This window comes from Amphiprion ocellaris, chromosome 5 (genome assembly GCF_022539595.1).
Source record: "Amphiprion ocellaris isolate individual 3 ecotype Okinawa chromosome 5, ASM2253959v1, whole genome shotgun sequence".
Lineage (NCBI taxonomy): Eukaryota > Metazoa > Chordata > Actinopteri > Pomacentridae > Amphiprion > Amphiprion ocellaris.
Genome location: NC_072770.1, coordinates 27,840,474 through 27,868,434, shown reverse-complemented (window position 1 = coordinate 27,868,434; position 27,961 = coordinate 27,840,474). Strand labels below are relative to the sequence as shown.

The window sequence follows — 27,961 nt, the reverse complement described above, 5'->3', positions numbered from 1 at the left end:
ACAGTGTTAATAATGTTTCAATTTTGAAACCCAGAAATCACGTTATTAAAGCAATGACAGATGTACGTGCATGACTGTAAACATGCCCTGTTTGTGTAAATCTTCACATATTTGCGTATTTGTTCAGTAAATATGATTTGTCCTGCTTGGGGGGAACATTTGAAACCTCTCCAACAACTCCCTCCCCATTTTTCTTTTTCGTCCAGAAACGGCACAGCAGGACTCCTGTCTGAGGGCTCAGCCGCGCCTACACCGTGCTGCACAGTCCTGCAACAAAAGACAACAACTTGCAGAGAGTTGTTCAGTGCAGTTAGATGGCAGTTTAACACCGGACGAGGAGAGAACAAAGGGGAGGGACGGTCTGAGCTGATGGACTCGGAGATGAGATAGCGTCCATAACCTACTCCACCTCCTCCATCCTTCCCCGGACTCGGACTGACGGAGCTTCTTTTTCTTTCCGGATGATGTAACTGAACTGCTTTAAGACAGACTCCGAAGTGTTTTCCTTTAATTACCAGGACTTATATCCGACGACCAGCCGCATCCTCTGCCTTATTTTGGAGTCCAGGTTTCGGTGAGGGCGCACGGCGCAGAGCTCAACTGGCTGTTCCCCGGCGTTTGTGAGCGGTGGTAAGTTCCTCAGCTAACCTACGCTACTCAAAAAATACTTAGTTACTTTGGTAAGTGCGATTTCCTAACCTCACTATAGCCATTAAAGGCAACTAACCTAATGTAACGCATGCGCTCCGTAGCGGGAGATTATGGCACTATATCCAAACTCAGATTCAGTCTTCTGAACTGTTTAATATGTAGGAAATTTTAAAAAAAATGGAAATGCGTCAACACTGTATTTGAAGGAGTATTTAGTTATTGTAACGCGTTACCATTTAAACACTACGGATGCTGCCTCTGTGTGGTGTGTTTAAAGACATTTTAATCCAAACCTGGACTCTTAATATCCGTCAAAAAAGTCGCTTTTTAAAAATGTATCATAACTTAATTCTGCCTTTTATGTCTCAGTTCTCACTGAGAATGTCAGAGCCACAGAGAAGTGCTGAAAAGTGTGTAAACCAGTGGATGTGGGTGACCACCAGACGCTTTTTTTTTTTTTTTTTTTATGAGCAGCAGGGGAAAACGATTTTGTAGGTTGTAAATGACGTGACTGGTTGAGGCATTTTTAAAGAAGAGAGTGATCCAGAGCAGGGGACGGCCACACTGTTAGAGTCAGGAGGTATGGAGCGGACATGTGCCTCTTGCTTTATCTCGTTTTAAGAACTCAGCGTAACGTTGTTCACTCTGCAGCTGCTGAAGTTGTCTCTTCTAATCATTCATGTGAGCCAACCCGCAAAAGTGGACAAAAATCAGATACACGGGGACCTCTGGGGGTTTCAAGCTGCTAATCACTAGGAAGTTGTCAATCCACATCAGCAGGGATATGCAAAGTTCAGATGGCAAGTTTTAACTGTGAAAGCAGACGGCGTTTTAAGCAGCAGACTGGGGAGGACGTGTCTCGAACCAGAGAGGCAACATGCTGTGTGTTTTCTGCTCCTTTAGGTGCAGTCATGTGGCAGAGGATTCAGATATGCTGCGCACTGTTTGCACTGTATTCAGCGGCACCGCCTGCACACATCAACCGCCTGGCGCTGTTCCCTGACAAAAGCGCCTGGTGCGAAGCCAAGAACATCACGCAGATAGTCGGGCACACGGGATGTCAGCCTCGCTCTATTCAAAACAGGTCAGGATGAAGGCCCTCTCTGTCTGTCTCACAATCTGTCAGTGCCGCTGGAGGAAAAATTAACAATGCAGAAATATCTAGAAATCAATAAGTTACACATTCAGAATCACATTTCCTTCAGTGCGGAGGGCACCGTAAGGTTGGCATTGATTTAAAGTATTTGTACTGCAAAAAAAAAAAAAAAGCACCAGACTATAGCGATTTTGTGTGTTGCATAGAAATCAATTTGTTTCAAACATATTTATTTTTTTCCATGCCACAATCTGAAGCAATATGTTGGATTTGCCTACTTTACACAGATATATTTTTTATTCTCACCATACTAGAAGTTAAAACGTTTAACTAGACACCTAAAGTACTAAATGCAGAGTGAGGAAATAATATGTGTGTGTTTCAAGTTAGAAATTACTTCAAAATTTGAAAATCAAGCTAAACTTATGCATAAGGAACTGCTTTGTATGGATCTAAATGAATCGTGAGGTAAGATTGTTCCCGTGCCCCTTTTAGTTTGATAGTAACACCATTGTAGACACGTATGATTTATTTATTCTTTAAGTTTGTTCACTTAAGGATCCTTCTTGTGCGCATGGTGTGTTAATGTTGAAAGTACACTACCGTTCAAAAGTTTGGGGTCACCCAGGTAACTTTAAGTATTCATGTGGTAACATAATTGCTCAAGGGTTTTCTAATCATCAGTTAGCCTTTCAACACCATTAGCTAACACAATGTAGCATTAGAACACAGGAGTGATGGTTGCTGGAAATGTTCCTCTGTACCCCTATGCAGATATTCCATTAAAAATCATTTGTTTCCTCTTGGAATAGTCCAACCACATTAACAATGTCTAGACTGTATTTCTGATTAATTTAATGCCATCTTCATTTAAAAAATATGGACATTTCTAAGTGACCCCAAACTTTTGAACGGTAGTGTATATGTATTTTAAAGAAAATAGACACCCTGGTTTTACACTACTGTTTCTCCATCCATGTGAACCGTGGCTGCCTGCATGGTGGGAAAACGCTTTTCAAAAATCCATTTAATCATAGGTGCTCCTTAGAAAACCACAGGCATTGATATTATTGGGTAAGGTTGAGAGATATTCATATTTTTCCTGTTCTCAACAAATCCCATTAAAAGACCAAAACCAACGTTCCATCTCTCTTTCTGACTTCTCACACTCAGGCCCAAGCCCGCCGCTTTAGCCTCAAATCTTTAAAAACAAAGGTCACGAATATACTTTAATTTGAAAGAAAAGGTAAATGATTGACAAGGTTCACACAGGAGTAAATGCTGTATTTAATGTGGACTATTCTCAGCCAAGGATTTCACACACTGGTGAATATTATGGGAAAAGCAGTTTCTTCTCTGGTTACATGTTACGGAGCACAGCTCGGTTCAGTAGTTCTTCTTGTTAAGCTCACTCACAAAACTTAACGTGTTTTTCCTCATGTCTGTGCCCACTGCTTCCCATGGCTATTGGAGTGGTGTTCGGGGAGGGACACATACTCATCATCTTAATCATAATTTTCTTTCTTAATCATAAGCCAGCCACTGATTCATCCAACATTTATGAATAGCAGGTCTCCGTTTTGGCTGTGCATTTGGCCTGAGGCTTCCGGGCGTCCTCAGACTTGGCTAATCAGTTCACATTTCAGACTGTTTTGTTTGTTTCTTACCTGCAGCTCTTGCTTACACAGACATGAACGCTGTGGTTGAGTGTTGAATAAAGCACACTGTGTCTTTCTGGACAATAAAAATATCCTTCCTTCTCTCCTTGTTGCAGAGCTTGTCTGGGCCAGTGTTTCAGCTACAGCGTCCCCAACACGTTCCCACAGTCAACCGAGTCTCTGGTGCACTGTGACTCCTGCATGCCTGCCCAGACACAGTGGGAAGTGGTAAGAGTTATTGCACATTAGCTCATGTAGCAGGCACACACCAACACCGACTTGTCAAACTCACACACACAGACCGCAAGTTTCCAGCATGGCAGGCATGCACGGCGCGCTACCGAAACAAAACACAGAGGATATTAAATAGAGGAGGAATGGAAGAGATCACAATTTCTCCGGTTCCATGTGAACGTTAAGCCTGTATGTTATATTCTTTTAAAGTTCATTGTCCGTCGTAGCCAGAAGGAATCCACTCCTGTGACAACAAAGGCTCTGTGGTGAGGTGTATGTAGTTTGGACAGCAGCCAGGTAGACTAAGCGGGTGGGGACCACAGGTGAGGTCACCTCATGTTTCACTGGAAAATATTGTACCTCTTGGAGCAGATCATTGTTACCAGGCAGTTTAATTAATTTTCAAAGTATTTGTGCTGTATGAGAAGGCCAGATAAAGTGCATTTCTACTCTCACCTTACTTTTAATTATCTGGAAATGGGCGTTTATGTCTGTGGCTGTGATTGTTGTTTCAGGACTTTAAACAAGATTCAGTTTGAAGCAAAACAGAGTGAGCTCTCATGAAAGAGGATACCGCTCCTCGCTGCTCGGGCTCTTGATAAAATTGCTGAATGATCATTTTCAATGGATAATAGAAACAGTGAGGGGAAGTTGTGTGAGGTCTGGAGAGCAGACTGAGCTTGTGCAACGCTGAGGTCTGCAGGGGGAGAATTGTGTATTTTCACTTGACTTTATATTGAGGGGTTTCCCATTTTTTCCACTTCACATCACACATTCATGGCACAAATATTTTCTAAGTATGAAAACACAACATACACAAAGCAAAACATAACACTAAGGAGTAAAACTTCACATGCACATATTATAATTTGACCTGCTTGAACCAGAAAACTATCCATCAACTCCAGACTGGACAGATTTCAGCTGCCTGGATTTTAACCAGAACCAAGAGGCGCAATCACATCACTCCAGTTTTAGTCTCTTTGCTCTGACCCCCAATATGTTTTAGGAGAGGTTTTAACATTTTTCCAATTACTTGTAAGGCCTCTCTCCTAGTTACATAACTTTTTAGATATACACTCTGACAGCTCGGCTTTTTGTTCTGGAACAATCTGCTCAGGAAATCATTAAACAGTGATCTCTTCTTAAAACACTTTTATTGAAGAGCCTTTCCTAATTTTTGTTAATTTTTAATTTAGCTTGAGCTGTCATTTATTTCTTTCGATAGCATTTCTTACTTTTTCTAACACTGTATTGTTTTTTCTGCACCAAGTTGAGTTTTTTTAAGCTGTCTTTTAAATTCTCATCACTTTAGGACTTGTCTGTTTTATTTGGCTGCATTGTGAAGGACTTGGATTTATAAAAGTGTTCCTACTAACAAGCATATTTTGTTAGGAGAATAAGGAAAACCACAGTCACACATCTCACTAAATGTGTCAGTACACGATGAAATTACATTATTTTTAAATAAACCTATACTGTAAATGTAAATAGAGTAAAGATACATTTATAAAACTTTTGAAACAGCTCTTCTGATTAATTTAATGTCTACTTTTTTGCTCTCAGTGCAGCAGAGTACTCATGAGAACTGTTATTTGCAACTATGAGTGAAATGAAATATTGATATCATGTCAGGAATACACATAGGTGTGTAAATAATCCAGCAGCAGTAAATATCTGATTGACACAGAGGAACATCATAAAGTGCAGTTATGGTTACAGATTATCTGCCTACCTCCTTGCACTTGTATTTTGAGTGTAATTTATTTGCCAAAAAAAGCAACAAAACATACAATAAACCAACTTAACCCTTTGATGCACAACACAGATCAAAAAATAGCCATATTCCATTGAATATGGGTCACTTTTCACCCATGTTGTGCATCAAAGGGTTAAAGAAGAAGTTGACAGTTGGCAGTACTTTGCTTTCTACTGATGCAGCAAAAATATTGTTATCATGAGTTCTTTTGGTGGCATCAGTCATGTAGTAAGAATCTGGCATCACGTCAGCCCTAATGTATGAATGCATCTATGCGCACACAGGTGACTCTGGACTGTCCGGGCAGTGAAGACTCTCCTCGAGTGGATAAACTGGTGGAGAGGATCTTCCACTGCAGCTGCCAGTCATGCAGTAAGGAAGGCGCCCAGGAGGGGGCGGTGATGCAGCTGTACCCCGCAGACAACGTGGTGGACGCAGCTCCGTCTTTATCCGACACCCTGAGCAGCATCCAGTCTCACCCTCTGCCCTACTCAGATAAACACTCTGATAAACCCGCTCAGCCGCAAACACACCACCACACGCTGCCACACACATCAGACGGAGGGTAGATCCGTCATCCGTGTCAACGCTTCTGTGACTTTGCTCATCTCTGCCGCCCTGTCTTCCTCTGTACCGATGTGTAGTATTGTAAAGGCACTTTGAAGACTTCACTTTGTGTTAAAATGTTTCTCTAAGGGCGCACACACATTCACAGTCATGCTATCAGAATACACTCTTTTGTATATAAACTCAAACACACACCAGTCTTTGCACTCTTTTGTTTGCTGATTAACACGTGCACATGTGTGCATCCAGACATGACTATAGTCTGTTAACAAGCTGTAGTCTTTTAATCTGCTTTGAATGCAATAAATCCTGTTGTTGTGGTACCTGTCTGTGTTTTGTATTCATATAATCTCTCTGCCATTCTGTCCCAACATTTATTTCATTGTCACAAAAAAATGGTTCTTTGATTTTCGTTTAAAAATACAAAAATTAAAATTGAAATACAAGGCGTTTTTCCGTTTCATGATCAAAAAGGGATATACGATTTTTTTTTTTTTTTTTTTAAATGCTTTGATTTTCGTTTTATATTTAGAATAACAAGAAAGTAAAATCAGTAAGAGACAGAAACAAAAAAAGGTCCGTTTTTTCATTTTCTGAGACCGGAAGTGGTCATCAGCAAGTGTGGAGCCAAACAGAGTACGGTACATAGACTGTACATAATTATTTTTTCGTTAGTTTTCATGGTCAAAATGAGAGATCAGGTGGCTGATCTTAAAATAAATCAATACTGATTTTTTTTTTTTATAGAGCGTCAAAGTTTTGCGAAGCCATGGGGTGGGACTACTTGATTGACAGTCCGGTCTGGAATGATTGACAGGTCCTATGGGGGAGGAAGCAGACCCTCTGCTCTCCTCGTTTGGATTAATTCTGATATAATAACTGTTGGTTTATTTATCGGTGGAGCAGCAGAACATTTTCCACAGACAGTTTTCCTGCCCGTTGGCTTGTTTTAACCAGTTTTCTACCTTTGGCTGATTCTACCAGCAGACACTGAAAGGACTCTGACAGTTCGGTAAGTAAATGTTTATTTTCGTATCGGTGCCGCTTTTAATGCACTTTATATGCAGCTTTAGTGTCAGATGTAATGTGTGCCATGCACTCCAGATGTTGGTGGAGTTTATTTCAGTGTGTGTTGACCAGAGAAGAAAGTTAGCATAGTAAATATTAGCTTTAATGTTAGCGATGCTAACCGAGCTAGCTGCTCAGTCGTAGTCTGATTAAAGCTAACGTAGCATCAAGCTAATGTGTTGAGTTTCATGTAAACAGCTGAAGTGTGTTGTGTTACTGTAATGTGGTTCATTAAGTTCATAAAACTGTGGCTGGTTGACATTAATGTAACATTCAGGAAACTTAAATGTGATTAAAACAGGAACGTTAATGTGCAACCCACAGAATCCATAGGACATCCCCAGAGGTTCTGATGAACCACTGGGTCAGAGGAGTTTTAGCAGCATAAAGGGACCAACACAGTATTAGTCAGGTGGTCAGAATGTTATACTGTTATATTGTCATGCTTATTATATGATCAGTAAATGTTACCATCAATTATAACGTCCACAATGATCAGGGAAAAAAAAACAAACTATCAGTTCATTCAGAAACTGTGGGGTTAAACCTAAAAACACAGACCTCAACAGCAGTTTGTTTCAAAGCAGAACACCAGCTGGTTTTCACTAAAGAAGCTTTCAAAGCAACAATTAAATGACAGTTTTGGTCTCATTAAGTTCAGTCAGCCAAAATAATGTACACACATCAGGAAAAGAAAAACTTTTATAAATATTTCATTTGTATAAGTACTTCTATACATATAGATTCCTCTTTCTAAGTTTGATCAAATCACGATAACTCTGTGTCCTGTTGAACGATGTTTTCCCAACAGATGGCGCTACCCTCATGAATGGAGCATCAACAAGTGATGTCTACAACACAACAGAAATGTCTGGAAGCCAGTGGCCACCACTTTGAGCACCTCTTGTAATTGTAGAGGACGAAGATAACTTTTATTAATCTCGTGATGTCTGAATAAATTTGGTATTGAAATATTTATGCAAGTTTTTCTTTTCCTGATGTGTGTAAACATTATTTTGGGTGACTCTGTATAATGGGTTTCTGACAGGTCACCAGGCAACATCTTTTTGTAATAATGACAAACATACCTGCATTCTACAGGAGTGATTTTCCTCATGTGCAGGTAAAGATGTGGGAGGAGCTTAGAGATGACAGGAGCAGGAGTCATCCTCACTAATTCAGCTTCCACCTAGAAACAGAAAGACCACAAACAAACACACTGAGAGACTCTCAAATGTTCAACCTCACAGCCTCAAAATATCTGTTTAGGAAGTGTTGTGTTTCTAAATTCTGCTGAAAGCATTGACAGACATTCTCTTACGAGGTTGTGTAAAAAGCAGCCTGTCCTCTGAGCTACTGAGAAATTTTCCTGAACAAAGTTTCTACGTGTAAATCGGCTCAACAAAAACTAAAGCCTCAGTCAGAGATAACAGGTATCGCAAATTATAAACAACTTTCTTTGTTAACTCAGACTTTCTGCTTCAACCTCACAGAAAAAGGGGAGTTTAACTCGTCAGGTGACTGAAAATGAACGGCTTGTACAGTTCTAGATCCAAAAGTAGGATGTTTCAACTCATGTTTTACTACAAATACATACAGTAATAAATAAACACAATGGCTGGTTGTTAGTTTATTCACTATTAATGTCATTTTATATACTGGATTGAACTTGAGCAGTGGAAGAGAGAAGGAATTTAATGAAATTATGGAGATTCAGAGAGGTAACGTTGCGCAATGTTAAGTTAAGCGCGTTTTAATTCAAACCAGCTGAATGTTAAACTCCAGTGCAGCTGAACGGGTTTCAGTTAACCTTAAAGTAAAATAACTTTTTTAAAAGCTAAAATACACAGCAGAGAAATACAGGTTGAGAATGTCATTCTAATAATGACGGACAGCTGTGGCAGCAACTAACAGGTGTTCAGCGGTAAGTTAGCCACCTGTGTTAATTAGCCCGCTAGCTAACTTAGCCGCTTAGCTAGCTAACGCGTCCGGACCAGCTGCTCAAACACGACAAAACACAACTCTTCACAAGTCGCTGACTTAACGTACAATAAAATAACGCCACAAGTTAGAAGTATTTATCTTCTTACCGTGTTTTACTCCAAAAACAAGGTCAACAGCAGCCAGAGATGCTACCAGACGTGCCGACCATAGATAAACACAGACTAGATCCGCTAGCGCGCTGTCTTCTATATTATCTATGGTCTAAACAATCACTGCTCTCTGGCTCCGCCCTCTGAGAATCTTGTTGTCGTTTGGCTCCACACTTGCTGATGACCACTTCCGGTCTCAGAAAATGAAAAAAACGGACCTTTTTTCGTTTCTGTCTCTTCCTGATTTTACTTTCTTGTTATTCTAAATATAAAACGAAAATCAAAGCATTAAAAAAAAAAATCGTATATCCCTTTTTGATCATGAAACGGAAAAACGCCTTGTATTTCAATTTTAATTTTTGTATTTTAAAACGAAAATCAAATAACCACTCGTTTTTTGTTTTTCGATACCCGTTTCAGAACGGAAAATCCAATTACCAGATCCGTACACGGACCCATTTGCAGCATTTTCTACTCAAGTTGGATTTTTCACGTTTTGCATTATGTATCGGGGCTTTTACTTAAATAAATGATCAGAATAATAACAATAACAGTGTTATTGTTTAGCATACTTCATACCGACAGTCAGTTGTGGAATATAACCAAGTATACTTACTCATGTACTACAAATAAGCACAAATTTGAGGTACTTTAGTGTTTTTTTGTATGCCACTTCATACTTATGCTCCACTACATTTATCAAATAGTGTTACACATCAACTTTTTGCCACTAACAAGATATCAAAACTATTTTTTCATACAAAACTTCCAAACATTTCTTTTTCTTGACAATTTTAATTGCTTTTTTTCCTTGTGAGTCAATCTGACCATTGTGAAGTTGTTTCCTCTAGGTCACATTAGAACAGAATAATCAGTCATTTAGTTGATAAAATAGTCAACAGACGTATCCACAATGAAAATAAATCTAACTACACATATATAATTGTAAACATTCTTCTGAATAGAGTACTTTAACTTTAAACACTAACATTTTTTTTTCTCAATGTACATACATACTTTAACTTTTCAAAGCACTTTTACTTGCAATGGAGTATTTTTACAGTCTAGAATTTGTACTTTTTATTTAAAGGATTTGGGTGGCTCCTCCCTCTATAATGTAACTGCAAAGTAAGAAAAGGGGGAAAGAAAAGCAGTTCTCTCATTGAAAATAGCATTAAATTAATCAGAAATACAGTGTAGACATTGTTAATGTGGTAAATGACTATTCTAGGTGGAAATGGCTGGTTTTAGGGGTACAGAGGAACATTTCCAGCAATTTCCAGCAACCATCACTCCTGTGTTCTAATGCTACATTGTGTTAGCTAATCATGGTGAAAGACTAATTAGCACATGAATATAAGTGTAAGTTATCACAGAAAACATGAAATTGCCTTGGTGACCCCAAACTTTTATGGATGGATAGATGGATGGATGGATGGATGGATGGATGGTGTCCTGTTATCAGGGTTCACTGGCCTGCTGTTTGTCTGGACTGAGATGAATTGCCATGGCGACCAGGATGTTGTTCGGTTATTGCATGGCCTCATAGACAGTTCAAGGTACAGATTGCAAGAGTCAGAGTTGCAAACACACAAAGCTCGGCAGTCCAAAGTGAAAACAAAGGAAGATATTCAGTTCATGGTCTGCCAGGTTAAATAAGCTGAACCTCACACAAAACAAAGACTACAGTTAAAACAAACAGAGTCCAGTCAATAAAGACAAGCTGGAGGACATTATTGAAGAACATTGTTGGAAGTGACTGCCAACCAAAACATGTCTGTGCTGCATTTACAGTTTCACAGATGTCCAGCAGATGTCAGCAGATGTTGCTGGTACAATCTAAAAAGGCAACATTGACTGCACAGCTCCTCACTTAGTTACTTACAATATCTTCTCACAGACGCTCTGCAGCGTCTCTCCTTCATCAATCAACCCTTCATCTCTCTCTCTATATATCCAGGCATTATCTTTTCTGCCATTACTCGCCAGCTCCGTCCCATATCCTCCCATCTTTTTCTCTTGTTCTGTGTAATTAAATTTGAACAGCAAAAGGTTGACTGTCTGCCTGTGCTGGAAAACAAATCGATCATCCCCTTATCTCTGAGCCACACAGCTGACAATGTTCTGAGGTTCATAAAAGACTGCAGAGGGAGAAACTCACATATCACGACTTATTGTCATATGTTAACTTGTTTGTCAACCTTTGATTTGGTTTCTCCATTAGAAACTTTAACTCGTCTGCTTTCTTTGAGTTTCACCCTTGTGCTCCTGGCACAACAAACGCCTGTTTTTTCTCTTGCGACACACATTTTCTGATCTAATTTAGTTGCACAAGGTGACTGGTACAACATTTTATTTCTTTAGCTCTTTATAGCAGCATTTCTCAGAATTTTCAGGCCCACTGCTTCACAACATCTGCTCCCTGTATGAAATTAAGTGCACACTGATCTAATTTTCTTGAGATGTTATCTGATTATCTTACAAAACTGACACAAATTTACTTATTTAAAGCTCAACAAAGGTCACTTGATTGAACAGATACCAAGATAAACAGGTCTAGGTCGAGAGCAGCCTTTACAGTAATTTTGTGCAACCTATTTAAATCAAAATTTCAGGGGAAAAACACATTGATGCAGACAATGCCAGACCTGTATCATTGTCTATTGATCAAGTATTATTTATTATTATCTATCACTATATAATGTGTTAGATCTGAAACAATAATATATAATATCCGCTAAGAACAGTTTTTATTCCTGTATCTGTTTGAAAGTTACATATCTGACCTCAGCACGTTGCAGTAATGTCTCAGTGTGCTGACAACTTCCTGGATGACATTTCTACATCACTGGAGCAAAGTGAGGTAGTTAAAAATGACATTTTCAGTTGCTCTTTGATGGTTAAAAGTCCAAACAAGCAGACCAACAAAGATGTATCAGTGCTTTTATGGAGAGATTTGCCTTTACCATCATTTTAAAGCTTTTACTACCATTTTTTTTCCTTACATGTATTAATCCCCAGAGGGAAATTCTGTTTTTGCATATCCCCCCAATTAGGGGGGTCAGAGTGCAGTCAGCCATGGTACAATGCCCCTGGAGCAGGAAGGGTTAAGGGCCTTGCACAAAGGCCCGATAGTGACCGCATCGTGGTTTGAACCTCTGACCTTCGGATCAGTAGTTCAGAACTTAAACGTTGCGCTTAAAAAGGGCTTAATAAACTAAGGTGGTAGAAACACAATTTTCTATAAGTTGCAGCTAACAGCCTACTTCACAGCACTAAGTAACATTTCACAAAGCATTCATAAGACAGTTCTAAGAGCAACCGCCTCGGCTGATTGGTGTTTATAGTTTCTATTTTACATAGGGCAGGTCTGAATGCCAGTAAACCACTAATGTGATTACTACATGAATGTGTAATTATTGTGGTGCCTACTGGTTTCTCTTATCTATCTGCTGTTTGCTTGGATGGTGATTTCCTGTCTGATGACTCCACACAACAGTCATTTATCATAAATACTGGGCTTTCAGAAGAATGATCACCAAACCTTTGGTAAACTTCACTGTCTTCTATTCTATTCTATTCTATTCTATTCTATTCTATTCTATTCTATTCTATTCTATTCTATTCTATTCTATTCTATTCTATTCTATTCTATTCTATTCTATTCTATTCTATTCTATTCTATTCTATTCTATTCTATTCTATGCTTCTGATGAGCATCAAATCAGCAGTAAATATATAAATATTCGCAAGTCTTTTTCACCACAATCCATCAAATCTGCAGTTGTCAGTGTTTAATAGTTTCCCAATAAATGCTTTTTGGACCAGATTTTCTGCAGCACTCCAACTGAAATGCAGCCTAAATAGTCTAACAGTGCATTGTTGTTTTAAAGAAAGATTAAAAGTAGCTTTTAGGTGGAGGAGGATTTTCCACAATCTAGCAGCCAGCCCATTCGAGACAGCCGGTGAATAATAGTAGATTAAGCCATGAGCTAAAATGTATAAATCCTCTATAGAGGCTTACAGTAAATAAAAAGTATTCATCCCCCTGCTCACCCACCATGTGACTCCTCTGAAGGAGATGGTGTGTTTGTGATAACATACGTGTTCGTCTGGTGTCAAAAAGCTCACTTTTGTTCTCTTCAGATCAAAGAATCTTCTTCCAGTTGACTTAATAATCCTTTCACTGGTGAAAAACAGGCTGTTGTATGTTCAGTCTCTCCCATCTCAGCTCCTGAAGCTTATAACTCCTTCAGAGGTGTCATAAGTGTCTTGGTGGCCTCCCTCACGTGTGTCTTTCTTGCTTCACTCTCACTCATTTTTTTGAGGACAGCCTCCTCTGGGCAGATTTACACATGTGCCACATTCCCTCCATTTGTTAACGATGGATTTAACTGTACTTTAAGACATATTCAGTAACTTGGAAATGCTCTTGCATCATTTCCTTTTGTCTTCATTTTGTAGTTATAACCAGCAGTACTGATTCACCAGTGACTGGACCTTTCAGATACAGGAGTCTTCATGCTACAATCACCTGACACACATCTGCAGCACTCTTGATCTTTATTTCACTAATTGTGTGACTTCTAGCATCAACTGGAACGTACCTGTGTTGAATTAGGTGAGTCACTTTAAGGGGGTGGGGGGTTGATATTTTTGCAGTCACTTCTTTCCTATTTCGATTTTTAATGAACTGACATTACTTTGTAGAAATCTGCTTTCAATTTGACATGTAAGATTCTTCTTTGTAAATTCTTGTTTTAAAAAAAAGTGCATAGGATTGACCATGATTCAATGTTGAAAAGCAACAAAAGGAGAATATTTTTCATGGGGGCAGGTGAATGTTCTTGCCACCGCGTGAGCGCGCATTTGTCGGCAGAGCGCGTGGCCCGGAGCCGCTCGCTCCCGCAGACGCACAGAGGATCCTGACGGCAGCATCAGTTCAGCAGCGCAGGGTTCAACTCACAGGTGATTTTCTCTCCCGCTGTCTCTTCGTGAACCGGCATCGCAACTGTTTTGTTTTGTCTTTTGTACAGAAACTCAAAGCTGCGGGTCAGTTGTTGGGAGAGAAATACAGCAGACAGAGGAATAACCGGGATTTACTGCTACTTCGAGGTAAGCAATTAAATTCTTCTTATTTAAATGCACAATAAAGCTGTCCTATTATATCCTGCATGTAGCGAATGTCTAGTTCCAGTTTTGAGAAAAAGCAAATATCTTGGGTTGAAATAAGTAATTTGAAACACAAAGTATGCATTATTATATCTAATTGTATTTAAAAAAAAAAAAAAACAAAGAACAAGATTTCTCCTAAAACACAGTTAATGTTATGAATTGAATGAGATGAACAGAACAGTATGTCCACATGCGCTTTGTGTCTGCAGCTCAGCAGCAGGTTATCCAGGTTAAAAGGTTTAAAATGGCATGCAATCCAGCCATCAGTGACAGAGCCCTGATCGAAGAAATCGACTGGAGGAGTGATAGACAGCTTAAAAGTGTGCATGTGTGTGTAGGTAAAGTCAATCCAGCCTATAGGTTCCTCATTTACATATTCTAATAACTTACTGGCTGCCTGTGGGGACAGAAGAGCAGGACATGCAGTGTGTTTTTCTGTTTTTACTTAAGGTTTTAAATTCAGCAATTGGGCAAATGTTGGATACACCTGAAGCAAAGAGGATACTTTCTGCTGCTGGACTCACCATAGGATTGGTGGCAAACAGAGGAATAGACTGACTAAATATGCAAGTGTTTAACGTTCACAATGCAGACAATTTAATCAAGCTCAGTCACGTTTTGCAGGATGTTAAAGACTCGCAACAGCAGCAGCAGCACAGCGTCATTTTGCAGCTCATCCGTTTGTAATCAGTAAATTAAAAGCTAATCACATCAAGGAACCCTCCTACAGTGTCAATCTAAACGAAGCCTTCTGTCTCTCAGGATGTGCGGCGTGGATGTGGACCTGGAAGACGGAGGCTCAGCTGAGGAGGAGAAAGAGGAGGAGTTCTGGATGGGGGAGGGAGTGAAGATGCTGCCTCCTCCCGTGGCCCACAGCGGGGGCAGTGCGTGGGGCAGCCGCAGGGGCAGGTGTGGCTGCGTGGCCTGCGGGGCAGTTCTGATCCTCTGGAACCTGAGCGTGGTCTTGGCCAGCGCTCTGCTCCTGGCTGTGGTCTTCTCTGTGGTGCTGCTGCCTGCAGTGCTGCTGCTCTACGCTGGTTTCCTCTGTCACTCCAGGGTGAGTAGCCTGAAGCAGCGTGGTGTCAAAAGTAGGAGATCTGACTCTGCTGTTTGCTGTCTCTGCAGCAGGGACAAACTGAGTTGAAAAGTAGACTTTTAAATTACAGCTTAACCACTGGAATCACTGTAACCCCCAGATTTAGGCTGTAAAGTTGCATCTAGATGATGATTTAAAGAATATTGAGCAGAGATAAACAGAGATTCAGTTGCAAAGGGTAGAAACTCTTGTTTACCTCTAGCAGGATCCACAGTGGACCCAACAGTAGGGTATTTTTTACAAAGCAACATAGCTGTATAAAGATTTGAAATCGCTGCGTTTTGCAATAAAATATGGAATACTCTACATGTTTCACAACAAAATGTGCCTGTTTCATCTGTTAGGATAGTTTTCTGTCTCTTAGTAAATTTACATGTCAAGTAAACAAACCTCTACACTGCCCTGATTTACTGGATGCAAATATACATAGTGTCCAGTGTGCATTCTCTCACAGTACTGCTTTTTATATTTGAAATGAGAGTTAATGAACATTATCAGTAACATGTTAATGATCTGGAAGATCCCTGAGGCCATACAGTTCTGTCTAGTGGAATACTGCAATAAATTTCCTGCATTAGCGGCTAGCTGGTGAACATAGTGGAGCATTTAGCATATAGAGAGACAGGTATTCCCATAGGGAGTTGGTGGAGAGCAATAAATGGACAGTGCATATTGGATTTCCATTTATCAGGTGGCAACGGCTTCAAATAAATGCTAATGTTGCTCCATATCCAGTTGATGCATAAATAAGCATCTTGCTGATGCCCTATCAGTGGTATGTTTACTGCTCCTTTCTGCTGCCTCCAAGTTCTTTAATACGGTCAGTGTGTGCAACAGTTTGATCAACACAAATGATAGATTTAGTTGGTTTTTGAAGTAAGAGTGTATATTACACTTTTTGTATGTTTTGAATTTTATATTTTATACAACCGAAATTCTCCTCGGGGATTAATAAAGTATCTCTATTCTAAAAGGTAAGTACAACCGCTGCAGTGAACAGACATTAAAAATTTGTTTTTACTTTTACTAAGTTTTGATTTTACCAACCTAAAGAAATAGGAACAAATAAATAGTAATTGCAACAAGTGTAAAAGTTTGGGCACCCTCCTGTTTAATTAACTGATAAGGCCAACAACTACTGTCCAGCTCCACAGTTTGATAACTTCTCTGATGCTTTTGACCTCAGTAACCATTAGCTCCACTGAGCTGCTGATCTGAGGATCTGACAATGAAACCAATTTATTCCTGGAAAGCTGGATGAAGGCTGTAAAACGATATCAAACAGCTTCCAGCTTGCAATTTCCACTTTCTGAACTTTTAAGAAATGGCAGTTAAGGAGAACTGTGGAAGTCAAGACAAGATCTGGAAGAGTGAAAAGGCTTCGAGGTAAAACGTCTGCAGGAAGTTGATGCACAAACCAGGCTGACATGGAAGAGTCATCAGAGGGAAACTACCTGCAAACTCATCACAGCTGGAAGTATGAAAACTAAAATTCTGGAGTTTAAACTGAGCCCTCACCAAAGGCATGTTTGGAAAAAGGAGCAGTATTTGATGAAAAGAACACCCTGCTCACGTTGAAAATCAAATATTCTGCTTTGGGGTTGTGTGACAGTCAGCAGCACATGAATTTAGCAAATTCTAGATGTAGAATTAGTCTTTAAATCAGTCAAGAAACTAGCACAGATAAAGATCCAAAGGAATTGTCAGAATCCACCATGAGCTACTGCAAGAAACAGCAGCTGAAGGTTCTGGAGTGTCACTGTCAGTCCTCTGATGTGAACATCATTAAAAATCTGTGGGGACGTCTCAACCATGCTGATTGAATTTGGAACAATCTGCAAGACGAGTGGGTGAAACTTCTAAACCCAGAATGGAAAGACTCTTAACTGCTACAAAAAGAATTTGCAGGCTGTGATACGGTCATGTAGACCTACTTTGTCTTTGTCCTGAGGAAGTTAACAAAACCTTCAACTAAATAATCAAAGGTTGCATTAACTCCGTTTGGCATTAAAGAAAGAAGGCTATCACTCGAATCCAGGCCTCTAAAAACGAACACCCAGGTCATGAATCTCAATGTAATTATTGATTAGGGTCTAAATTTCAGTTGCCATATTAAAGCTGAAGAACTAAATTGTCTTTCTGGCATCGAAAAACAACCAGAGAAACTTTGTTTTGAAGCAAGATTTAGAAAAACTCATTCATGCTTTGATGAAGTCTAATTTAAACTGCCTGTACTTTTTTTTTTTTAAAAAACATTTATTTAGTAATTTTTTTATATATATATATATATATATATATATATATATATATATTTTTTTTTTTTTTTTTTTTTTTTTTTTTTTCTTATTTACTGTATACTTTATCTTCATGTTTTTATTTTTCTTGTCTTTTGTCTATTTTCACTGTTGGTCAATAAGCTTCAATTATTAAGTAAAACTGTTGTGCATTTTATTCATTTTGTATGCTTTAAAGTCATTGTATTGTTTTGTATTTCCTATTGTTTCTAGCACATTTTGATTTTTGACCTTTGCCTTTTGTACTTTGAAAAACTTTTGTGTGCTTGCTTGCCAGGGTGCTTGGGAAGTTTGCCCAAGCTTTTACACACTATAAAGTAACCTTTTAAATGTAACACAAGTGCGCTGACATTCAAAGAAAAGCTCTCTTTGCTGCAGGGCTTGTATTTACTTCTTCTCACTTCAAAAATCAACAAAATGTTTGCCCGGAGCTGCCCCGGTGTTTGCACACAACTGCAGAAATATGTTCACAAATCATTTACAGGGAGGGATCAGCGCTGTTCCTGCCCGCTCCATCTCCTTTATCTCCTCTGGAAGTGTAGACAAGTGAGCAAAAATGTCAATTCGGTGCAAATAATTACAGACATTTTTAGTCAGAGTTGTTGCTATTGTGATGACAGACTGAACATGCGGAGAGGGACGCAGCGAGAAGACAAGACTGTCTGATTTGGTGCCAGCACCAGCTGTGCACAAACACACTGACAGCAGGAGGAAAATGTACTCTGTGAGAGCAGTGTGCACTTCCCAGAGGTGTGTTTGCCTATTAAGCTACTGTTGCTAGGGTGCATTTGTAGGAGGCAAAGTTCCTTTTTGAACAAGCTTACAATAGGAAACTGTTTTAGTGAAGGGGCTTCAGATGTAGCCAAAGGATTTCGAGTGCATCTGAGTGAGTTTGTGAAAGAGAAGGAGATGATGTGCTTCATGTGCTGGTGGGTTCTTGTGACTACGTCAGTGTGTATTAGCTGTGGATTGATCTCACTCCATGCTCTTTTTTCTCATTCATTGTTTCATTTTCTTGCTTTTCTGGCCTCCTGCTGCCCCCCCTCCTCTCTCTGACTGACAGCACTGAGCCATTTCTTATCTTACGTGGAGGGAAGCAGGGAGAAACTCTGTCACACTTCACCACCTTCACAGTCCCTCCTGCACCCTGAGCTCACATCCACACAGTAATCATATTTAATGAATGACAAATCCCATCTATTTGCTTTTTAGCAGAAGAGAAGCAGCTCCAGCTGAGGCCAAACTGTCTGTGGACCAATTTTGTTGAGTCTGACGTTCTCCCTCTGTGTTTGCCCTCGTAGGTCCTTGATGCCCCCTCTGCCATCTGCCGTTACCTTGACGACAACAGCTGCTCTGCCCTCATCATCCTGGGCTTTGTGATGATGTCTCCGCTCGTGGTCGTGGCCGCTGCAGTTTTCTGCGGCCTGCTCCGGAGGTTCCGACTTCTGCTCTTCATTCAGCCGATCACACGAGCCTGGTACAGGGGGAGGCTGCTGGACTGGGCGGGCAGCGTCCACGCCTGGGTCTGATCAGAGAACAGCTCCTGAGGGTCATGTGGAAGGAGAGAACAGAAAGTCAAATCTGTGTAAAATGAAGCAGGAAGACACAGAGGGTAGACAAAATAACAGAAACACCTCACAGTTTAATCAATGTGACAACAAATCTCTTTGTTGTTGTGATCTGTTTTGTCGAGATTGAGTCACAAGTGTTGCCTTCAACAAACCGGCTTTCTTGATGACAGTTTGGTGGGCAGATCAGCATCACTCTCTCAATTGTTTGCTCAAGAATGAATCTACAACCAGCCGTTGATTAGCTTAGCTTAGCTTAGCATAAAGACAGGAAATGGGCAAACAGCTGAGCTCTGTCCAACAGTTAGATTAAGGTTAATAAAACACAAAACACATATATTTATATGTCATGTATTAAATAGTGAGATTTAGAAGTGCTATTTGTTCTTTGTACAAGGCCTGGTCCCTGGTTCTATGCTAAGCTAAGCTAAGCTAAGTTTCTCCTGGCTTCGGCCTTAAGTCCTGATTATGCTCTTATGCAGACATGGGCAGCTGCAGGCACCACAGGACGTGTAGTTGGTATCAATAATGTTATACTTTATATCCATTTGTACACAAAGTTCTGTGCTACAAATATTTTGCATCCACTCAAGTCCCCTAGAATCCATGCAGACACCTCTGTATGCCGGCCAAAATTTGTGTCTGGGCAGACGCTACAAGGGCAGCGGTGCACAGGCTCGGCACTAATGTGTATGCGTAGAATACATATTTATGGAAAACACATTATGCATGGAGCAAAGTTGTACCAACAGACTGCAAATGAACAAGAAAGTAGTAAAAGCGACAACTATGCACCCGTGGAGTAAATAGTTGTCCATGTGCATGTCTGAGTTCTATGCCCTTGTCATTAAACTTTCAGAAAGAAAGCAAATACATGTATTTTTCACAAATATCATACTGTCTGCTTCACAGTTTTCATTATTTTGTCTACCTTCTGCACATTTTGGGTGTCTGTGGTTTTCTTGAAAAAAATAAGATTGTACTTAAGTTACTAGTAGCAGTTTCCACACAGTCTTAATTGGCTTTGAACTAGAAATTTAAAATGTTTTTTGTGTTATATAGAGGTTGTTTTTTTTATGTCAAGTTTACATACAAGCAGCATAAAGATTACACAACATATTCTGCTCTCATTCTGTTGAGGGAATAAAATGCAACGCGAGATAGTCGGAAGAGAAATGAAGAATATTTGTGGGATGTAAATAATAAATATAGGTTTCCAGACAAACTTAAATTGGTTGTTGTACTCAAAGAATTCTAATTTTCTTTTGAGGATGCATCACAAACTGGTTTTTGAAAACAGTATTTACTAGGATCTGTATATAAAAGTAACATTTTTGTGATTTGGTGTTCTGTTGACATGGCTACCTGAGGGATTTTCTCAGAAATGCAACAGTATTTCTGGTTGGACATAAGAGTTCTGGCAAAAACTCGAAGCACTTTTTTGAGTTTAACTTGGTCCAGTTTGTTGTGCTCAGTGGGGCCTTCAAACACCCTGGAAAACAAGGTGAAGACTGAAAAATGTGTGATATAAAGCAGCATGCTGGGACTTTGATGTTGTCTGTGAGGTGAATTAAATGGACAATGATGTTTGTACTACAGTTTACCTGATGTAGCATCACTAACAGTCGTATCTTGCTGGAGGGAGTATATGAAATATATTTCATTTTAGTACATCTTCTAGATCACATTGTGTCATAAAAACACCCTTCATTATGAACACAACATGACAGCATGACAATATAATGGCTGTTTAGTGGTAGCCAGGTGTTAAAGAGGGATTTGAATCATCGGATCAGGGGCTCTTCTGCTGCCTCTTTGCTTTCAGGTCATTTCAATTCATCAGTGACAAATGCACTGCACACCCTTTTTATCTGCGTCCTCGCTCTGTAATTAAGTGTTCAGTTCTGCAGTTTCATTTGTTAGAGGAAAGAAATGAACCATATTTCATAACAAGCAGGTATCACTTGTCCTGTGCCACCATTATTAAATTGAAATATATTTATTTGTGCTTTGTGCCTCTTATTATGTAGTACAGTAGAGTTTACTTCTGTAGCACCTTTTACAGATACAAAATATCAAAGTGCTTTATAACAATAATATATATATACTGCCTGTCCAAAAAACAGTCACCACTTGGATTTAACTAAGCAAACAGGTAATAGCCTTCCACTGGATAATTACTACAGTGATGAATACATTTCAGCTGCAATTACAATTTAACCCTAGCTGATGCAAAGAGTAGCTTCTCATTTCTTAAACAACCATGTCGGAAGACATATCTTGTGGTCATGGAAAAGATGTTAATCAGTTTCAGAAGGATCAAGTTATTGGCCTGCATCAAGCAAAGAAAACGAAAGAGATGTCTGAAACTACTAAAATCGGGTTAAGAACCGCCCAATGCGTCATTAAAACCTGAGGGATAGTGGTGAACCGTTGTCTTCAAGAAACAAAAGTGGTCGGAACAAACTCTTAGATGATTGCAGGAAATCAACAATAGAACTCAGGGCTATGTTAAATAGTGAAAGTAAGAGCGTTTCCACACACACAATACGAAGGGAACTCAAAGGACTGGAACTAAACAGCTGTGTAGCGCCGGGAAAACCACTGATCAGTGAGGCTGAGCAGAAAAAAACGGCTTCAGTTTGCTATAGAAAGAAGGTCATGTGGTCTGATGAGTCCAGATTTACCCTGTTCCAAAGTGATGGGCACATCAAGGTAAGAAGAGAGGTGGATGAAGTGATGCACTCATCATGGCTAGTTCCTACCAGCCTGTGGGGGTTTGGGTTCTGATCTGGGGTTGGTCAGGTTCAGCAACATTATGTGCCCAAAGAATGAGGTCAGCTGACTACCTGAATATACTGAATGACCAGGTCTTTCCATCAATGGAGTTTTTCTTCCCTGATGGCACGGGCATGTTCCAAGATGACGATGCCAGGATTCATGATGCTCACATTGAGAATGAGTGGATCAGGGAGCATGAGACATCACGTGGATTGGCCTCCATAGAGTCCACACTTCAGCCCCACTGAGAATCTTTAGGATGTGCTGGAGAAGACTTTGTGCAGTGGTCCGACTCTCCCATCATCAAAATAAGATCTTGGACACCCTGGACAGGTCGCCCGTCTAATATGGCAACACAGAGAGACAACAAAGTACACTCACATTCACACCGAGGGACAGTTTAGAATTACCAATTAACCTCAGCATGCTTTTGGATGCTGTGAAAAGAAACCAGAGTACCGGGAGAAAACCCACACATGCAGGAAGAACATACAAACTACACTGAAAGATCCCAGGCCCAGTAATGCATAATAGCATTGAAGAAGTGGACTTTCCTAATTATAGAATCTCCAATAAATAACGGTGGTTACCAGGTTGTACTGACGGTTTGGACATAGCCGAGGGGAAGTGACCATCGGACTCTGGGGATAATGAGGAGGAGTGATGACCAGCGAGAGGAGGGAGGTCCTCGTCGTCCAAGTTTGCAAATTTGTTGTTTAGCTGGAGGGCCTCAGGTGAAAGGGGGGAACAGGTGAGTTTCACATCTTGCTTACCCTTATGAGTCAGAGTCCACGGCTCTTCCAGGCTCGGAGTGGAGGAGGCCAAAGCTTTGGGCTTAGCTCGGGATGGACATTATCCCTTTCAGCTTGGAGATTTTCTGAATCAGACAGTGGCAGCTACATCCTGATGGTGAGGTGAGTGGAGGCATGACTTCTTGATTACATCAGTCCAGTTATATGCACAGCGACTGCCTGTGTGTGTTATTTTTTTGCTTACAATAATGAAACACTCTTTATTACAGTAATTCAGAGAACTGTGCAGGAAAATGGGTGAAATGTGTTTCTTTTCATTTTCACTAGGTCGTAACCCAGCATATATTACACCTAATATTGGAAAAAATTGCATCGGCGAATCGAGTTTGGGTTTTTTTCAGCTTTTCAGTTCAGCATGAACAAAACAGCATGTACTGACCTTCCATCAACAAACAGAGCATCTTTTTTTCTCAGCTTGTCTCTTTTGTGGTGTGACCTATTTCTGAAAGTTGAAAAGCTTTCATGATTAAAGCAATGTCAGGATGTACACTTCTGACGTTCTCTTCCAAACATACAGGCATATGCACTCAAAAATGCACTGCTAAGGACACTATGACCTTAGTTTCAAAACAAAACAATAAGAAAAATCTTTTCACGAAGCCTGACTGCTGACCCTCAGTTTACCCTCTGTCACTGTGGTCACATCTGTGAAGTGCTGCTGAGTAAATTAGCTAATTAGAGGAAAATGTTTCGTCTGTTTATGCAGTCGTGCAATCTGTCCTGATGATGTATGTAGCACCGTTCATCTTGATAGATACATCATCACTGTGGGCTCTCAGTAGCAGCCTGCAGCAGGATGGCCATGTTGACCTTGCAATGTGTAAAAGCTCTTCTCAGTATAAAGGAAGTGATTCTGGTTGCCTGGAGGACACATCAGAAAAAAAGGTCAGGGCCGGTTAAAGCATCCTAGTACCTTTTCAGCTATGTTTGGCATAAACCGGTGAGTTAAGAACTCACCGGTTTATGAGTGAGTTAAGAACTCAAATGCAGACACTAATGGCAGGTATTAAAGGGACAAAAAGCCAACTTAAATCAAAAGCTGATACAAAAAACAAACCGCAGTCCAGATAAATCGAATGCACGGTGGAAATTAACCAAAAATCCAATTAAGGTAGCAAAAGCATGGCGTAAACTGAAACAAGAAATGAAGAAACACAAAAAGCCTCAAAAAAACTGCATATGCAAACCAGAGGCAGGGACAGACCAGACTATTTAAACACTGAGAACTAATTGTGGAGACAAGACATAGGTGAAACTCATCCAGGCAATGAAAAGGAGGGAAAAGAAACTGAAAATTGTAACTGAAAATGGACATGAAACCTACACATAGACATGAGTAGCACAGAAGGAAAACACATGGATGAATCACAAAAGCAAGTCCGTGACAATGTCAGTGGCATGGTTTTAAAGTTCCCCATTAGCCTGTTAACTCCAGCCTGAATTCTCTTAACAACATATAGATAGATTGCAATGAGTCACTGAATATGCCATATATATATATATATATATATATATATATATATATATATATATATATATATATATATATATATATATATATATATATATATATATATATATATATATATATATATATATATATATTGGAGATAGTTCATGGTTTCAATTGACTACGTAGTCTATAATATTGAGGTAAAGATCTCGTGTGGCTGGTTATTTGCAAATTTTGACTTCTTGGTTAAACAAGAAAATTATTTAGTCAGATAAATGTGTCCTTTATTCAACTCTGTAGACTCTTAACCTGAATATGTAAACTTCTGCTGTAAAATTATAATACCAGTTGTAGTAATTGCCAGTAATAAAAGAGTCAAAGAAACTGAACATTTGGATGCATCTTTTTGTAATGTGGCTTTTTATGAGGACAGAGAGAGACACAAACTTTAGCTCAACAGCACAAAGCACAACAACAGCAATGTCACCCTGAAGAATTCATCATCTGCACACGAAGATTGTGATACAGTTCAAAAGCTCCAGATCAGCTGGTGGGTGAATCTCGGGGTGAGACAGTCTGTGTCAAACACTGTTTCTGAGGTCACGAGTAAATATTTCATCTCATCCTTTGGGCCAATTCAGTGGCTGGTCTCTGAACTGTCTTTGAGGTTTTAAGCCACATGTCACAGACAGCAGGACAACAGATTTGGTCAGTGGAGTTCTGTGAATCCCACATTTACTGTCCAGACATGCGGGTCAGCATTAGCTCCCATTGTCTCCATGTCACTGGGTGACTCATACCTGTGAGCTTTGATCCCATCTTCTGTGTGGATGCTGTTTACTGACAGTGGCTGAAAATGTGAGCTTTGCTGGGCTGCACTATGGCAGAGAGAGAAGAACCAGCTGAGGGAACATTATCCTGCAATGCAGGTCAATCACAGGTAAAACTGTTCTCTGTTGTTCAGCAGTTGATAATTAAAATAGATGAAGAATATGAAGAAGACACTGCAGCAGGAGCTGCTTATTGGTACTGATTTAAAAATACATGATAACAATGCTCCTTTAAGCTATAATTACAGATTATAAAAGCCTCCTTAAAAAGCTCCAAATCTACTTTTCATTCATGGTGGCAGTTCAACATTTTCAGAGCAATTTATTTAAAAAATCTGATATATACAGTTATCATTGGTATAGTAACACCTTTATTTTAGTAAAGCTGGAATGTATAAATTTCTTGTAACAAAACATTTAAGTGAGAGACAAATGCAGCTGATCTGGTCCATTTCCAAATTTAAAAGAGCTCTTTTAATATTGCACACTTTAAAAGTTGAAACTGACTCATGAGTGATTACTCTCACCAGTGCTGCACTTTTTCACCAGAAAGATGAAATGTGGGTTTTTGCTGCTCTGCTTCAAAGTAGACTCTGTAATCACTGCTTCTGTCTGCCTGAGTGCTGCTTTTAACATCACCGTCTATTAGACAATAATTCAAAGCAGTCATATCAGTGAGGAGAGTGCATGTGAAAAACTAACTGGAAAGATTTTTCAGTTATCTGGATATTCAGGAACTAATATTAGATATAATGTTTCAGTTCCAATATAAAGCGATAATTCCCATAAAGCACAGTGATTTACAGGTTGTTAGGCTTTGTCTCTTTGTTTGTGAAACTAAATTAAACATCAGCACCTGCGAGTCTCTGAAACACTTCTGTCATGACAAATATGTAAAATATATTTGATGTTGCAGTAAATAACACCTTCTGGGTCATGATTATTGCTTCATTGTGTAATTTGATGCAACTTTCATGCAGACTCAGACTGATTTATCTCCATGACAACTTGAATTTTGCAGGTGTTTTCCATGACAACCAAATTATACCAAACAGAAAGCTGATTATATAATTTATAACTCTGGGAGTAACAGTGGGTGCCACAGTGTGTGCTCTTGGTGTTAAACCAGTTCATGTAATGATGTTCTGGAGCAAACAGGGCCAAAGCCTTTAAACAATAAAACTGCCAGAATGAACTGCTGGAAGCAGAAAAACAAGTGAGGTCCCGCTTCACTCAATCCAGTCGACCTTAAAAAAGAACACCAAAGAAACACAAACCATCTAAACAGAATTAACTGAAACTATTCACCCTCCACATTAATGTACTCGTCAACATCAGACCATTACAGGTGTTTTAGGAGCCAAACAGTGAAATGATGGTGATTTATCAGTTGCATAAGACCAAACTCAATGACAAAAACATCCTGCAAAGAAGCAGGAAGTGAAGGTTGCACTAAAGCGTCTGCTGACTGGTATTTTGGAGTTACAAATAGTTTTAACATTTTCTAAATGGAGCTTTAGTATCAATAAGCAGGTTGCACTGCACAAACCACTGCTAGTTACCTGCAGCTTTAGTTCTGTAGCAAAATGAAACCAGTTAGCTGACACAGATAATATTAGCAGTATGGCCTTTAACTGAAGAGTAGTTGTGGTTGACACACATAAACTTGATCAGAAGGTTCAATAATCATAATAATGAATTCAGTAATTAATTAATCATAGCCGCAATGTGATAGCAAGGCAATGATGATTTGTGGTATAGTTTTATTTTATGATATGTAATTTAAAATTTTCCCAATGGCTACACTGATGCTGCACAGCAAGAAGAGCTCATGCCTGCTGGTTGGTCCTTCTGTGAGGAGTTTGCAAATAAGATCAGGTTAAATAGACATTTCAGATGATTAATCTAATATTTCTCAAACAATGTGACTCAGAAACACGGCATGTTCACTTCATATCAGTGGTATAACTGCAAAGTAGTCACCGAATTCCCACTTGTAAATAGCATCCACAGCAGTGTCCAAGTTGTAATTACTACAGAGAAAGTCACCATTTTAAACCCATCTGTTATATCTGACTAACCGGATGTGGATTCTGGGCTGCCCAATTTTCTGCACTTTTCATGCGGCTTTCTCCTCCACTTTTGCTAACTGCATGTTACTCTGTGCAAAGCCTCCTTCTTTTTTTTCAGTGAAAGTGGCATTTTAAAGACACTGTTTTGAGGGAAACATAAGAAAATGTGAGCCTGAACAAACTCTGTCTGCTGCATAAAATTTAAAGGTGTATTTACTTTATTTCGCTGTTGTATAAAGACAGTTGTTGAAGGGAGAGAATAAAAGTAACTGGAGAAAATGAAGAGCTGTAAAAGAGGAATGTCACAGTTAGGGCTAAGACATCCAACAACAATGTCCTTTAGCAAGTGTACATTAGGTGTGTGTGTTTGAGGTGTAGGAACAGAGGAGTGTCCTCATTGGGTCATCATGTACTGGATACAACACCATCCTAAACAAGCAGAACTCTGCAGCAACACAACCATCACTCAACATTATAATTAGCTTGCAAGAAGAAATGTAAACTATGTCTATGTGTCGAATGCTGGAAGAGACCGGCAGCTCCACCGATGAACGATCATGTTGTGAAGTCGTACACATGGGAACCTCCTGTTATTGCCTCCCCTCCTTCAGGACATGAGTATGGCCTTATTACTCAATCTATATATTTACAAAGCATTAGCACTTAAAAGTAATATATTACATGCCCCTGTCAAGTCGCATTGCCCCAAGACTAAATTTATTTCTCTTGGGATGGTGGAGACATTTAAACATTG

At 39.6% G+C, this 27,961-nt stretch overlaps 2 protein-coding genes across 2 annotated transcripts; both read left to right on the top strand.

Moving 5' to 3' along the window:
• The first annotated feature begins 206 nt into the window (after window positions 1-206).
• Window positions 207-6,288, top strand: nbl1 (NBL1, DAN family BMP antagonist). Its single transcript, XM_023278925.3, has 4 exons — window positions 207-630; window positions 1,555-1,735; window positions 3,522-3,633; window positions 5,683-6,288. The coding sequence occupies exons 2-4, from the start codon at window positions 1,563-1,565 to the stop codon at window positions 5,965-5,967; spliced, it is 570 nt and encodes a 189-aa protein (XP_023134693.1). The 5' UTR covers window positions 207-630; window positions 1,555-1,562; the 3' UTR covers window positions 5,968-6,288.
• A 7,749-nt stretch (window positions 6,289-14,037) lies between these two features.
• LOC111574371 (transmembrane protein 88) lies at window positions 14,038-21,261 on the top strand. Its single transcript, XM_023278922.3, has 3 exons — window positions 14,038-14,241; window positions 15,064-15,358; window positions 18,993-21,261. Exons 2-3 carry the CDS (start codon window positions 15,065-15,067, stop codon window positions 19,218-19,220), a joined length of 522 nt encoding a protein of 173 aa, XP_023134690.1. The 5' UTR covers window positions 14,038-14,241; window position 15,064; the 3' UTR covers window positions 19,221-21,261.
• Window positions 21,262-27,961: the final 6,700 nt, after the last annotated feature.

Excerpts from the sequence above, each read along its gene's own strand:
- nbl1 (XM_023278925.3), top strand. The coding sequence starts at position 1,563 with ATGTGGCAGAGGATTCAGATATGCTGCGCACTGTTTGCACTGTATTCA. Across the intron at positions 1,736-3,521 it reads CCTCGCTCTATTCAAAACAG|AGCTTGTCTGGGCCAGTGTT; the intron begins GTCAGGATGAAG and ends TCCTTGTTGCAG. Across the intron at positions 3,634-5,682 it reads CCCAGACACAGTGGGAAGTG|GTGACTCTGGACTGTCCGGG; the intron begins GTAAGAGTTATT and ends ATGCGCACACAG.
- LOC111574371 (XM_023278922.3), top strand. The coding sequence starts at position 15,065 with ATGTGCGGCGTGGATGTGGACCTGGAAGACGGAGGCTCAGCTGAGGAG. Across the intron at positions 15,359-18,992 it reads GTTTCCTCTGTCACTCCAGG|GTCCTTGATGCCCCCTCTGC; the intron begins GTGAGTAGCCTG and ends TTGCCCTCGTAG.